Here is a 15,951-nt window from a genome sequence, read left to right on the forward strand (position 1 = left end):
CCAGAATATCCTTCAAAATGTTGTGGCCTACGTTGTCATACACTCCTGAAATGTCTAAAAAGGCCGCATATAATGGTCTCCTTTCTGTTCTTAATATTTCAATACACTGAGTAAGGACAAATAAGTTATCGTCCGGACGCCTACCTATTCTGAAGGCAGTCTGAACTTCTCCCAAAATGTCATTATTTCCTGCCCATGCTTTCAGCTTTAATTTATTTGCTTCCATTGCTAACCTGTATATTACCTCTGTACGGGTCAACGGTCTATATGGGCGGATTCTATCTTTATATATCTTGTGTCCCCCAAGTACGCCGCAGTGATTTTGACCCCATTACTTTCATCACTACTGGCTTGGTCGCAGAAATTTCGGTTGAAGTAGCATGACGTCATAAAGCAGAGAGTGCAGGGCTGCCATCTAGGAGGCGGTGGTTTATTGCAGTAACACATCCGACTTTTGAGCCGGGGTACGTAGGTTCGATACTCAGTACCGCTAACATTGTTCTTTCGAATCTACTGTATTCTTAAATCAATAATTTCTTTTTAGCAGTTACCAAGGTGAACTTAGAACGCATGCGAGAGTTTGCGTGGACAAGCAACGTGCGGATAACGCGGTCTTCCGGACAGTGGGTGCTACATGCCGTCGCGGCGATGCCATCTCGCCTCACTCAGTGCCTGGCTCGCTAACACAGCAGTAGGTGTTCGCTTTCGCCCGTTCTGTTCCGTTGAGGCGAGCTCGTGACGTGGCCTCACAGCTAATAAGAATAAGAATTCCCTTGTCCAGGCGACAGAGACCGGCTCTTCCACTCAATCGACCATTTAATGTTTTCGCATCAAAACTGCGGCCAATGTATGCCTACCACTGCTAATTGCCTCAATACCCTTTCCTCCCTTTTCTTTGTGTTTAAATACATGCAGAACTGCCATTCCACTGTTCTTCATCATCATGTGCTTATACTTGATGCCACGCTTCGTATTCGGACCAGACACAAAGGCTTTCTTCGTCAATCTGTACAACGACGTCGGCAGTCACTGGTGGCACCTGCTTCTGATGATCAGGAATTTTGTCGAGATCACTGCGTGGGTGAGACATGCTTTGTTTTTCACTGTTGTGGTTACGAGCGCCACTTCAGTGTTGGAGTCTTTGTGGCCGTTATATTGTGCGTTGAATTAGCAAGAGCGCCAGCTGTACATGGGGCTGATGAAGCTAAAATGCTAAGTTGTTTGCTCTAGGATTGCGCACAGTAACTTATGGTAATTATCCCGGTTGCTAGTATTATGCTCAGAAGTTTAATCAAGAATATTTACGAAGGGGAGGGGGTGTTGTATGTGGCGATGTTGCTCAAAGGTTTCCGATCTCCGCGTATGCGACGGAATGATGAACCCTCATATGTGACACTACTACGGCAAAACCGCGGTGTTCACCATAGCCGCTCTAGATGGCATCATCGTTCCGTTGCAGTGAAATCGGCATGCTTTGAGTGGCATTGCGACAGACGGCACCCACTTTGACTTGAATGTGCATGAAGCCGGTACAACGGTCAGACACGTGGTAGTGTGTTGAAGTCGTTGGATAACGCTACTGCTCTGCGCAAATTTCCGGCGCGTATGGCCCTGCGGTAGAGCAGAAAATGCCATGTATGCGGGGCGCTCATATGTGCAATACAGTATTTATCCTGCTACGGCAAGTTACGGTGCCAGCGTTACGAGCCCTTTTTTTAATGCTTAATGAAGCAATGGTCATAGGTTCCCATGTATGTGAGTGAGTTCGTTATTTCTGCATTGTCTCAGCGCAGAATCTCTGGCCAAGAGAGCGTAAGATGGGAGACTTCATGGCTGCAGCCGTTATTCTATAACATGTTCTATAATGTAGCTATTGTAACTACCAAACATGACTAAATACACAAAACATTGTTTCCCGTTGTGTAATGGACCACATTACTTATGCGTGACAAATCAGACCCAGCTAACACGAAAGAAAAAAGAATTTGTCGACAAGACAACACTAAAAATGTTCCGAAGATTCAGCTTTTGTATCTGCTGTACACGCAGAAGTACTAGTGCAGTAATCTTCGCAATAATGTAGCGACTGAACGAAATCTGCTGCAATGAACGAACTTCGTGATTACAGGATATGCTTCCGCACACGTGGTACCTGTCCACGGATTTTCAGCTCTTTACCACCTCTCTTGTGATACTACTAGTTTTCAAAAGGTGAGTCATATACACAACGACCATCAGCTGTACCTCACTAAATAGGCAGGCTGTGCTGGCAACTCTTTTTGGCGCTCAGCGCTTCTCCAACACTCATACGGGTGCTGAAAGAACCTACGTTTTTCGCTGAATTTATTGCATTAACTCAAGACCTTGGGCGTCAGAAGAGTATCAAGATGCTCGCAAGCCTTAAAGCGTAAACGTACATCACTATAATAGCCTTTCCACGAATCAGCTTCGATTTAATTTAGTAGGAGGTGTAGCTATCGCGACATGGACGCAGCAGCCAGTCACTTGGAAATAGAAAATCGCCGCGTTTCAGCACTCACTCTGTAGCCTGCCACGCTGCTAGTTTAAGCTATACGCTAAAGCCCCAGCGAGACGGAGCGAATGCCGAAACGTCGGGACTTTCTGCTCCTACGTGACAAACGTGCGAGTATGACGTCAGTAGGAATGCTACTCCTAGTAAAGAAAAAGAAAGGGGTTCGTAGAAATAAATGGTGTATAATAAATTTTGCAAGGTGCTATACGGGGCCTAACTGCCAATATTTTTTTCTGGGATTTCGAGGTCCAAGATGTCCCTCTAACGCAAGCAAGCATTTCTACTCGAGAATGTCTCAACCGTGACAACTTATAAATCCGTTTCTTAGAATTATTGTGCATTCGAATTGGTTGCGTTGGCTCTGCTGGAACGTTCAATTTCCCGAACGAGTGTTCTGCGTCCGTGGGTACAAGGAAAGCCTGGGCAAAAGTAGTGAAGCTTACGAAAACGTGCTATTCTCATCAGGAGAGGCCACAACACTTCTTTGCTTGGTAGGGTTGACTTGAGAATGATGATAAATGTTAACGACGACACAAACAAAAAAATGGTAGTTTCGCCAAAAGTGTGAAGCGCTCACAGCGATAGCAGAGTGTAAAGTTGCCCCTCGATTCCTCTCGAGGGGTTGAAGGGGAAGGAGTGTTTTAAACTTACGCGGACGCGAATATACACGGACGCGACATTCTGACGCGACAAAATTTCTGGCTCCGTAAAAAGCTTTGAATTGTAAAGCATGAGAGCCCTTAAAATTCCTGTAAACGGATCACACAAACACCACTGCACTCGAGTAAAAGCGGCGTCAGTGAAACAACATCAGTTTTATATTGTGACCATTGACACTTTTTTGCACTTTATATAGCCTAAGGATATTTAGTAGAAAAAGCATGCGCTGTGATTTAGTTTCTTATGAATTTTGTCCGCGCGCTGCAATTCTTCAAGAAATTTTAAGCAATAAATCAGTGAGGAATATAATCTCGGTTTGAGCGACTTTGACGGTTGAATAGCACCACGTGTTCTCGGCATATACGGCATGGATAAATATATTGCATACATATGCACAAATATGTGCTAAATACCACGTAGATGGCGACGCTGACGGCAACAATTCGCCAGGAGTGTCTACATAGTTGCTATCGTAATGAAATATACGCTATCAATCAGTCATTAGAACCGAATTTAATCGAACCTATTCAGCACGCGTTGAAAAAATGATAACATTGGTAATAACATCAACGGTGAAAAAAGATGAACTCACTATTTCATTCTAAGAAGCTCCCTTGTTGTTTATATGTGTTTTTAGAAAAAACGTTCATTTTCTTAATACGTCGCGAACAACTAACAAACGAGAGAAAGCGCATGAAAAGCGTCAATAGGAGCGCTGTGTGCTTTTGTGCATGTATAAACTTGTCTTTTCTTGTGTGGTTGTTTTCTCGTGCTCTGTCAGGGAAATTCGTTCTCTACCAAAGGGCTCACTTTGACGCATAACTGCAGGGAAGAGTTTCTTATCAAGCTTCGGGCAATTTCTTTTTCTTGATACCTATGTTATAATGTCTGTCCAGTCGGAAAATGCTGGCCGTGGGGGCATTCATTCTGTTGTCCTTCCTGGGCTGTGCTATCGGAACATGGGCAGTGGCCAGTTCTGACTTGCTGCCTTTCATGATCTTTCCCGGACCGGTTCTACAGTAAGTGTTGAAGAAAACAAAGTGAGCATTTGGGAAACAGAACAGCCTCATGTCGAAAGCATGCCGTTACCGCCTACGCACTTATAGCCATGGCTATTACGTTAGTCATGTCAAGTTTTTTTCAGTGCTTGAACAACATATATTTTAGTTCATGCATACGAAAGTCGGCGCACGATGCTACTTTTTATAACCATGGTTGAGCTTCCATTTATGAATTTTGAAACGATGAGAACCATCAGAGATGTACATTGCGTAGGCTGCTGCTAGGGGGAGTGCCTAAATGATGAAACGTTTCTTGCCAACAATGAGTTGATAAAATGTTACTAGTTTGAATTGGTAACAGTTAACGAAAATGGTTGTTTACATTTTCGCATTTTCGCCGAGAGTCTCTCCTGAAGGCCTTAGACAATTCCTACGTATTAGTTGACATGTTATGTATGGATATCCCCAGCACGCCTACCTCACAGAGTAATATCATTTTGAAGAGACATAGTTGAGACACTGACTGCATTCGCCACGCAATTCCGCCTTAGCGCAAGGACAAAGGTGTGGAATGTTACAGGGCAGCACTGCAACATGAAAATAATTGACGTTTTCTCTGACGCTTTATTCTAGAGAAGATGCAAAATAATACTGAATTGCTTATTATATCCGTACCTATATAACGGCGCGTTGGCCAATTAGAACGCGCCGCATATATCACCTCCATTACATGCAGTAGAACGCGGGACACCGAAATTGCACAGATATGATATTAAACTTGCCGAACAGGCGCTAGCAAATCGAAATATAAGTGACTAATTTCCTAAACGTACTTTCGCCGCATGCCTAGTTCAGTGAAGGCTTAACACATAAAATTGTATTTACGAATTACACTTAATATAGAAGCCAGGAAAGCAGTGTGTGTGTATGGCCTTCTGAAAGCTTCAGGTTACAGGAAGAAAGCACACAGGTACGAAAATGAGTATTGCACACACGCAGGCAAGTGGCTGTACCTGTGCATCACACACAGGACACATATCTGATGGTTTGTTTACATAGAGCCTTTCGTGACGCTCCTGCTCTGATTGTTCATGACGGGTGTGGTTGCAGCCATTGTTTATTTTTACAGCGAAGATGGATGCTGCTATAGTACGCGGGAATGTTTTCGCGTCCGTCGACAGAAAAATATCGTCATCAATGGCTCATACCCCCGTAAGCACTAAGCGCTCATACCCACGTGAGGAGGCAAAACATGCAATGGGCCGTAACCCCGTAAGGCAGAAGCTACAAACACACAACAAAGTGAAGAAAAGACTGCGTGTATTCTTTAGAATTATTCATACAACATGCAGAACAACATGTCGAATACTAGCAGCATCAACGGCTAAAACCCCCCTAAGCTTCAGAAAAAAAAATGCACTCATTCATACCTCCGTGAGGCCGAGGCTTCTACGACTTATCAAAGCAAATGGAACAGTGCATACATTCTTTGGAATCACACGTACAGCGTGCAGAACAGCATACGTTTCAATAAGAACAACCTCAAAACAAGCATACGAAACACATAATTGATGATAAGGTGCTCGTAATACCTATACAAAGCACGTAGCATACGTTTCCCGGTAAAGATTGCGGTTGCGGAAGCTACCACGGTGACGCCAGCTCGCGACGTGTGGTGTCAGGTCCCTAGCCTTTCGTATCTTAAATTACCAGCCTAGCAACTGATTTCAATGTTGTTGCAGCACCGCTATGGACGGTGGCATGCTGTCAAAATTGGCATTGCTCCAATTCCTACTGTTACTGTAAAATATCACTACTACCTATAAAACCATAAAGCATTGGATACCCCACTAAGCAGTTGTAGTGGTGGTACTCAGCAGCTTCGCCGGACATCCACTTTCGCGGAGCCGGGATGGAGAGTTTTTTTTTATTATTGCTGTTTCATTTGGAACCCTAATTTCAAGAGCATCAAGGGACACTAAAGAGAAAAAATCACAACCCTTGCGTTACTAAAAGGCCCCCTACGATACCCAAAACTCCGCTGTGACCGCAATAAGATGCTTTCCAAGGCAGAAAACGCGACGAAAAAAGAAACGCAGGCTGCTACGCAGCGTTCACGTTCTCGTACGTGCTCGCCGAGACGTCACGTGTTTTGACGGCATCTGACGGCACCAACAAAAATGCACTATATGGTGTTCTGAAGGAGACGACAATTAACCCTAAGATGCTCACACAGTTCTGCGGCCCCGAAATTCTCTAACAAATTGTTGAACTTTATTTGTTTTCAATGGAGAGCGCACTAATGAATTCGCAATCGGTCTGTTAAACTATCTACGGCTAAAAATTTACTCTAGTATACAAATAAAGCAGTTATAGGCATTGTGTGAAGTCTCCCGGGGTTAAATATGCATCTTGAAGCACAAATTCAGCGCAGGACATGTAATACGTAGCGACTTACAGGGTTAAACATGGTAAGTTCCGGGAAATTTTACTCTGCTGAAGCGACAGAAAATACAATAGTATACATTTAGGGAAAACGCGGGGATGTCGGAAAGTCGGGAGATGATAATTCAAGACCCTGAGCAAAACGAGAACAAGCTAAAAGCGGGAGCCAATGTTCAGACAAGTGAACTTGTGTTTTTCAAGGCGGTATAAGCTTTGTCGCCTTGAAAAGGACAAGCCCACTTTTTCGAAACGTTGACTCCCGCTTTTACCTTCTCCTTGTTTTGCTCAAAAGTATGCTTTTGTACTTTCTTAAGATGCAATGAGATACCGACACGGTGTTTTGAGCATGCTAATCATGAAATGGAACTATCCAGTTTCTCTTCTCATAAATAAGCAATTACAGCAAAATTACCGAAATAAATGTTTTAAAATATTATCAGTCTAATTTTATTAAGAGTTTCTCTTTAGTGTTCCTTTATATTACTGAAAATATTACTTATGCAAACCACCTGTGATTTAGGATTTTTAAGGAATTGAATGACCTTTAAGATGTCAGGTGTATTGCGGTCTGCTGCACTGAAAAAAAATATCGCAACCCTTCTTGCCTTAAGTATGACAATACAGCGCTTACTTTTGTTGATCTTAGATTAATTTTTTCTCTGTTTCTTGCAGAGTGATGTCCAAAACTGTGAACGAATACTACCTTCGGCCATACTATCACGCCGTGTGCTACTTCAGCGGGTGTTTGACATACCTTCTTGTGCAAGACTTCAGGCAGCGAAAAATAAGCAAGGTAGTTTATGAGCCGTCTAAGTAGTTCAGTTATTGATAACTTTGGCATTACTCAGATACATGCAAACACAGTACGTGTAGCGATATATTACGCAAAAGTGATAATAATACTATTAAAAGCCATCGTACAACTGGGCGTGAGAGTAACGAATTCAATATCGTCACGACCTGTTGCTGCTTGAGGTGGCCTTACTGGCCTTACTATTTTGTGAAAAATTCAAAAGCTTGCTCAAAAACTGGCAAATATATTGATGACTAGCAAGAACCGAGCAGCGAGTCTGCTAATGTCCGCAATCAACACGTATTTTTTCAAGGTACCTTGTTTCCATCAAAAGACATTTAGCGGCGAATGCCGTATAAATGTGTCATGTTAATTAACATGACAACAACATGACTGTTCTATGGCTTGAAATCGCGCCCATTCTCGGAAGTATTACAGACATCTTTGCAGCTTTATTTAATTCAGCATTTACTAATAAAACTGACAGACCAACAAAACAAAATAAATTTTTAGCATAAGAGGAAGCTGGATGTCCTTCCATTTTTTTGTACATCCATTGCTTTTTTAACTACCCTGAAAAACTGATGAACGTTCATAACATTTAACATGAAAAGCCAATGCAATAACTATGCAGTGCACTGTATATAATTTTTGTGCATGTCTCGTTTCGTTTTATTTTTGAACACATTGACCAGCGCGGCATCAATATAGGAACTCGCCACCTCTTCAGTTCGTACTAATGTGGTGCTGGTAGTGACATTCATGCTGCACACCATATCATTATCTCTACTATCGTGAAAGTATGGGCTAAACTGCTGTCAATGCCTACTCATTACCCTATAAACTTAAGAAAACCCGCCAGGCAGAGGACAAGCAAATTTCGTTCATTAAAAGTTGGCAAAGTAGACTTGCCTTTCAGTAGAGAGCCTCAGCACAGGAGTCCTTTTCTGAGTATGTGGAAAAGGTGAAATATTTTGCTTGGCACACCCTGCTCTGAATGGAAGGAGGTTTCATGCCTATACAAGGAAAAGTTGGAATGTAAGGATTGTAGGAAGCAGATACTTTTTTAAGCCGCTAATTGAGACTAATACGCCTCTTGATACATCTAGAGAGCGCAAAGCTGATCTCAAACATACCACCAATTTCTGAGAGCGGCTTTTGCAAAACACCCGTAAACGCTGTAACAACGTCACATAAGGTCGGATATAATACACTGATTTTTTCCTTTGTGCGTCCTACAAACGCACCTAAGAGAACTACGATATCTGCTGTTTATGCTGAGTTAAAGATTTGTAAATATCATGATTTTTATTGATCTCGGGCAGCCTTTGCAGAAATTTGAAGCTAAAATAAATATCCTAATTCGGTTGCTGTGACTACATCAGCTTTTTCATAAGCACAGATTTAATTGAAATCACCTCATCGCAGTTGCTTTATGACAGCGATTCGGTATTTTACATGCGTTTCACTAGGGAAGGACTGGTACTAGGGAGTCCTTTCCGATGTGAAAGACATATATTCCCACAAAAATGTTGCATAATAGATAAGGTTGAAGGGATGGAACACCCGTTTGTAGAAAATGCTCCTAAAACACACTTTGACAACCACAGAGAAAAAAAAAGTGAAAGTTAGAGAAAGAAACTGACGCCATATATGCAGTTTCTGTCATTAAATAAACATTGACATCGGCAATTACATAGTCACCAAACTAATGCGCCGAGTAACATTGCATGTATATATGCACACTAGCATCATTTAGAATTTGCGATGTTAACACGCTCTCTTGCAAAAGGGGGGGAATATAATGGCATCCCGATGAATTCGATTCCCTTGGGTCAAGGAAGGCGCAGAAGCGCGGTGGGTAATAGTGCTAGCAAGTAGGGAGTGCTTGAATAACTCCCCTTCAAAAACGCGGTTTCGTACGTTCGCAGTCGCCTTCTGTTCAAATTTGCGCCCCGGACGACTGCGGAGAGAATAGGCAGAAGGTTTTATTTGCTAATACTCTGCTAAAGCCATGACCACTGAAAGTTTCAGTTAATGATGTTTCACTCACTGATCAATTTCTTTTTTTCTTTCCAGACCGTTCAGGTGACAGGCTGGTGCGTTTATGTGAGCTGCGCCTTGCTCTGCATATTCATGAAGCTCGCTTGGTACCGCAGCCCCGACCCCACGTCGGAAGCAGTAAAGCTGCTCGCGGCATTTTTTGATCGGATCCTGTGGTCGGTGTCCCTCATTTGGATCACATTGGCGTGCGCTTCTGGACGAGGCGGTGAGGCTGCTCAAATAGTTTCTTCTTCGGTCGCTGTTTATCACCTCGAATACTTTATTGGCGCAATGACGTCACGTTGATACTATCGATGGACTTATAATGTAGTATGGGTCACAAACTTTTTGAACATCTAGCATGTGTTCATTTGGATACCCAACGATCTTGAAATCTTCGTTCATCCTTCTCACTGTGTGGAATACCGTCCCAATATTGAAACCTTATAAATTCACCACACCCTCCCCATCCTTTAGAATCAGTAATATACGCGATTCAGTATGAGGCAGAGAACAGATCTACTGAAGTATGCAGTCGGTATCCATCGTATATCTCACGACATACTTCAGCACATGTCTTCTATACGTGCTTTATGTTTGTTCGAATGTATAGGCTACACGGTTGGCCAAAGGCACACTGACCTCATGGCAATATTCTTCGGAAAGTGATCACACCTCTGTTATCCTCTCAAGAATACAGAGTCGAGGATCCTCCAATCACCGCTTCACACGTGCACATAATAGTGACAATTGGCGTTTAGTAACGCACAGGAAGGCACAAAACAATTACATGGTAAGTTCTCGCTGTATAGGACGCTGGGCCGTTTACTGCAGACTTCGGCTGCAATACTTAAAGAAATTTAGTTCGACGTTGTTCTTTGCGCGCTTCCTCAGTAATCAGAGCAGAACACTCTGCCCTTGATATTCCATGGATCGGCCCTCCGTGAGCCGTCTATGATCTGAAAATAAAACGCAGAATGGAGAAAAATAATCCTTTAATTGTACCAGTTTATCAAAGCACACGCGATGCATTTAGAGCACCATATTTTCTATGTGATTGCACTAACACATAGTATTGTGTCAGATTCTTGAGAAGGACCACTTTCAGCTATGCATCTTGGCAACTACAGCAAAGTATACAGTGACTCTCATGGAAGAAAGCGGAAGGGGTGATTGCACACTTAAAATAAAAAAAAACATCATTGTCGTAGCCATGACGAGGCATTAAATTTGCCACTGACCTCTTTCGGTGATATTTCTTTCACTAGCACTATAAAATCGAGCATTTGGTGTGCGCTTATTATCAAAGTCAGCACAGCCACCTGGCTCAAATGTGGCTTAGCTGGCTCAAACTTGGAAGTACCCTCGTACATGCTATTTAGTTTATACGGCACAAGCTTTGTGCTTATCGCGCATGTTCCTGGTTATGGTAGATGTGATAAGAATAATTAGCACAAATGCTTGAATAACGCCATTGGGTACTTACTTCAATTCTTTTCTTTTCTTGAAGGTGAAGCACATGAATGCGATGACCAGAAAGCTAGAGCCGAAACAGTGACTGTGCATTCCTCCGAGCTGCTTGAATGAATCAAGCTGTCGTGTGTTAGTAAAATATGGTCAATGGAGATTTTTGCTGGCGAATATCTTATAGAATAAAATGACTGATCTCTTTCAAAGTATGGAATTAGGCACGATACCTACCCTTTCTCTAACACGCAAACGGTTAGTTGTGCTGCATGACTGAGGCAAAGGCCTTAGTAAGATTGTGCCCAACTTTTGCCTTGCTTTGCCAAAAGATACCCTTGAAATCGCTTGAATGAAATGAAACATAGATTGTCGCGGGGAGTGGTTTCGTGGTTTAGGAATGTGCGTTTTTATATTAATATGACGAAAATTTTTAGGTGGGTATTTCTGTTTCGGCAATTGCTATAAATTGTATGGTATTACCGAAAGAAAAAATACGGATTACATAAATAGGTTGTGCTTTTATCTTTATTGCGGAGTGCGCAATGTAAAGTGTGATCGAACACATTTAAAAGCAATGTGTAGACGTTGACCTCTGTGCATTGGCATCTCGAATACCCCCGTAGAAGTGAAGATGCCGAGTCGTCGAGATTACGTTCAACTATTTATTATGAACAGCTAGGTGGTGATAATGACTTCTGAATGTTTCTGCCACTTGCACATGTCTTCCAGTTGTTTAATGATGGCTGAGTAAACATGTAGACAAGTCATCGTTTGGTTACATGAAATGTTGAAGGCGATCTCTCCTGGAAAGGCATTGGTCCAGGATTCAAATCTCGGACCAGATCATATTTCTCATGAACAGCGAAGCTTTCTTTTTGAGACACCCACATGTCCTTCCTTTCCTTTCTAACTTCGTGCTACGTTCGAGTGGATGACAATTTTAGTCAGGGCTATTTGTCAAACCATGAATTGTGGTAAAATCAGCTAGGATCACTGATGCTGCACTCTTGTTAAACACTGTTACAGATTTCATATATATATTTATATATATATATATATATATATATATATATATATATATATATATATATATATACAGATAGATAATGTTCTACTCAATTCATTTCAGGGCTTGTCAGCAAGTTCTTGTCGTGCAATGTATTCGTGCCACTGAGCAAGCTCTCATTTGGTGTGTACCTGATCCACGTACCTTTCATCGAACTTTACCTACATGCCTCCAGGGAGCGCATATACTGGTCACTATTTAATTTGGTAAGTTCCTACCGCAGGTATAAAAGTGCTGTCTTGTCTGTTGTTGTAAATTCCGTGCAGCACTATTATGTGTGCACAGAAATGTCTCTTCGAGGGATATGAGCCTTGAACTGTACACTAACCAGTAATCAGTCCTTCCTAGCACGGGACTTCATACCGCAGTCAAACTGACGGTGTGCTAGGCATGAGCTATATCATCTGGTCAGATTTCCGACTTTCTATGTAAGTGTGTGTTAGCAGATTGTTTCTTGTGCTTCGGCAGTAACTACTTGAAGTTGAGTGGTTGAAAGGCGCCTTGGGAGTGAAAATTGTGTCCTTTAACTAAGTAATTATGGCAACGTGCATTCATTTGGCGTAATCATGAAGTCGGTATAAGCACGGCTCAGCTAGGAAGGTGCACACTAAGGTGACTGCCAGTATTAGATTAATCGTAATCTGACAATTAATGGAAGAAACTTGAGCATCTTTTATGCAGCATCTTATTTCAATATTTCAAAAGTTTGCTGAGATATACATGCTCGACGGTATGGATCAACATGAGTTCTCGGACTGTGGAATAGTCTACACGCACGAAGCACAGCCCTGAAAATTTCAGCGCGTTTATTAACAATCAGTGATGTGCCTGAGTATTGATTGACGCCAGTATTGGTTTTTTTATGCTCACTACATCTTAGTGTTCGGTTCCTGTGCTTGCTAGCTTGATATATTCATTCTTCTTGTACATATTTCCCTGTAGGTACGTGTTACCTTCTTATTTCTATCTGAATTGCCAGTATGTCAACGTTTCAGGCTTATTTGTGATTGATTATCATTTTCTATATTCCAGCGCTTCTTTATTGGCGTGTTGTTCTTTAACAGTAAATTTATGAGAAGATTGTACCAAGTGTTTTACATTCCTCTGCATTTGGAGTCTAACGAACTGTGACGGCATTAAATGTGGCGCACTGTTCCTGTGGGGCTTGTTATTCTGTGAAGCGCATAGTGTGGCATAGGTGGTTAAAGAAGGGCGCTTCTGATATCGAGTAATAACTAACGAAATGAGCGGTAAGCTAGACAATACGCGATGTTTAGGCCCAAATTGATGCCTAAATTTTGTTGCTTGAACCCGTAATATTGAACGTCTCTGATAGGATTGTCACGAGCCCTTGTCACAGAGTAATCTAGCCCACAGTACAATGCAAATATTGTATAATAGTGCCTTACAACAGAACTGCCGTAGCAGCACTCTCGACCAGAGAAATTAGCAGTTGCACGGGTTATCGTTATGGCGCACTAGTAAAAAAACACACATTCCTGTTCCCTGTCACACTATCTTGCCACACTATCAAATGTGGTTCAGTCACAGTGGATCACGGGAACACATGGCATCCTTTGTCGAAATAATTAAATTTCTTGCCTTCTTACACGTGTGAAGATACACAATACCGCTTACCTGCCACACCTTTATTGCTTCTGCGATGGAGAAAATTTTGAGACCTCATTATATAACACATCTAAGTGCACAGTTTCACTTACCGCCATTGTTTTTTTCCAGACCATGCTTTTCATCGCAGTTCTCACGTGGAGCTACCTACTGGCCTACCTGGCTTTCCTCGCATGTGAAGCTCCAACAGGTGCTCTGAGCAAATTCATTTTCACCAGACTCTTCGGCGGAGGCGGAAATGCGAGGAAGCGGCATATAACGCAACAAAATGCCAGCGATGCGAAGCCCCAGATAAATGTAGAAGACGGTGTGTCGTCCCGATGTTAATTCGGCAGCCGGCTGTATACTCTGTCAGTCGTCATTAATCTGTGCGGCCTCGATTGTGGACTTTGAGAACGCTCAGCGGAAGCATATCGTGATGAAAACGGTGCAACGGTGGCTGTGATACTGCGCGCAAGTGTATGCAATGAAGATGTGGCGGTGTCTCTTGTATAGGTGAAAGCTGGCCGATTACCACTTAACAGGCTTAAAAGGCCTGGACTCTAACTCCAGGCCAACTCCAGCGAGAGCAATCTCATCAGACTCTACCACGCGTTTCTGATGAGCCATGTTAACTATGTAGCCTCCGCGTTGCGCTGGTCTAAACGGGATGAGGCCAAAATCAATGCCCTCATGCGCAAAAGCATCAGACGCGTGCTGGGTTTACCACTCACCACCAGCACTGCGCGTGTCATGCAACTAGGCATGCACAACACCCTGTCAGAGGCGATGGAGGCCCAACGAGTGGCCCAAATAATACGACTCTCATCATCGCGAGCGGGGAGACGCATCCTCGAATCCGTTGGATACGGTCACCAGGAAATCACGGAGCGCAACGAGACCCTATCACCCATGGTCCTAGATACGTTCAAGGTAGATCCCATGCCACTTAACGTCCACCCTCAATACAATGTAGGGCACCGGATAGGCCGGGCTCATTCCCTGTTAAAAGTGGCTGCAGCCACTTCGAATCTGGCATGTTTCGTTGACGCCGCCCAGTACGGGCGCTCTGATTACTATGCCGTAGTTTCGGTTGACTCCAATGGAACGTACATTAACTCAGCATCCGCGCAGAAGATATCTGCAACAGTAGCCAAGCAGGTTGCTCTAGCAATAGCACTGAAGGACCATCTACGTCCCAATATGTTTACAGGCTACAGTCTGCAGCCCGAGCGTTCCCCTCCAGCTCGATCTCAAAGGAGGCGGCGGCCATCCTCGGCAGCGTCTGGGCGGCTGGTTTTCATATCATTAAATGGTTCCCGGCCCCTATGGGAATCAATATGCACTCTGACGTTATTAACGCCAATGAGTAGCCCATGACTGTGCGCGAGGTATTACATACCGCGGCGGTTGCGGTGAACTCACGGGCGGCGACTTAGGACTGTACAGGGATTCGCTTCGCACCTACCATGAAATCTTAGCTCATTATCAACTTTCTCGGCGGGCCTTTCAGCTACCACATCCTAAACTTACTAGACCACAATCGTCGGCCTTCCGCATGCTCCAAACGGAGTCATTCCCCTCTAGGGGCCGATTCAGTCCCTTTGCGCCTAATGTAGAACCCCACTGTCCAGACTGTGAGGAGGCGTACTGCTCCTTCTCTCATATGCTCTGGCAATACCGTGCGTTACGCAGCTCATCGCTTACAGACAGCTCATCGCTCTAACCGACTGGGGGGCAGCCCTTAAGAATGGTGACCTCTCATAGCAACTACGGGCTGTCGAGAGGGCCTGTGACAGGGCGGAGGACCACCACCTTCCGACCCCGACGTGGATGCGGCCCGCGACGTCTACAGGGACTCTCTGAAAAGGGAGGCACCCTAACGCGGTTTCTCAGGACCATTAGTAAAGTTCTTTGTCTGTCTGTCTGTCTGTCTGTCTGTCTGTCACTGTCATTATTTATCATTGCGGTAATGGAATTTGTAAGGACAAGTAATTCCCCCTATGTTTTACATTGTTTCATTGTGTGTTGGCTTCCTAAAAGAACTATATATATATATATATATATATATATATATATATATATATTTGGTCTTTAAATTTGCACATATCATCAAATTGTTGGAAGGTTTACGATAGATTTGCAAAAGCTTCACATGTAATTTAGTTACCCCAGGGTTGTGTGTACAACGTAAACTTGGTTTGCTTCGAATGTCCCGACATATGCAGTAAGGAAAATTGCGATATCATTTTGTGTTACTGAGTTACAAAGTCATGTGTGCATGATGTGCGGGATTTTTCTTGTGTGATTTTTAAGACATCTTTTTAAAGCAATA

General features: G+C 43.2%; 1 protein-coding gene across 1 annotated transcript in view; it reads left to right on the forward strand.

The window, feature by feature from the left end:
* Positions 1–15,579, forward strand: part of LOC135911003 (nose resistant to fluoxetine protein 6-like) — a 37,267-nt gene extending 21,688 nt beyond the window's left edge. Inside the window, exons 9-15 of the mRNA XM_070533300.1 lie at positions 916–1,081; positions 2,129–2,211; positions 4,090–4,212; positions 7,312–7,432; positions 9,512–9,701; positions 12,072–12,214; positions 13,749–15,579. Coding sequence (XP_070389401.1) covers positions 916–1,081; positions 2,129–2,211; positions 4,090–4,212; positions 7,312–7,432; positions 9,512–9,701; positions 12,072–12,214; positions 13,749–13,964 — 1,042 coding nt within the window. The 3' untranslated portion in view covers positions 13,965–15,579. The remainder of the gene's footprint in view (positions 1–915; positions 1,082–2,128; positions 2,212–4,089; positions 4,213–7,311; positions 7,433–9,511; positions 9,702–12,071; positions 12,215–13,748) is intronic.
* The last annotated feature ends 372 nt before the right edge of the window (positions 15,580–15,951 follow it).

Source organism: Dermacentor albipictus, chromosome 2, assembly GCF_038994185.2.
Source record: "Dermacentor albipictus isolate Rhodes 1998 colony chromosome 2, USDA_Dalb.pri_finalv2, whole genome shotgun sequence".
NCBI lineage: Eukaryota > Metazoa > Arthropoda > Arachnida > Ixodida > Ixodidae > Dermacentor > Dermacentor albipictus.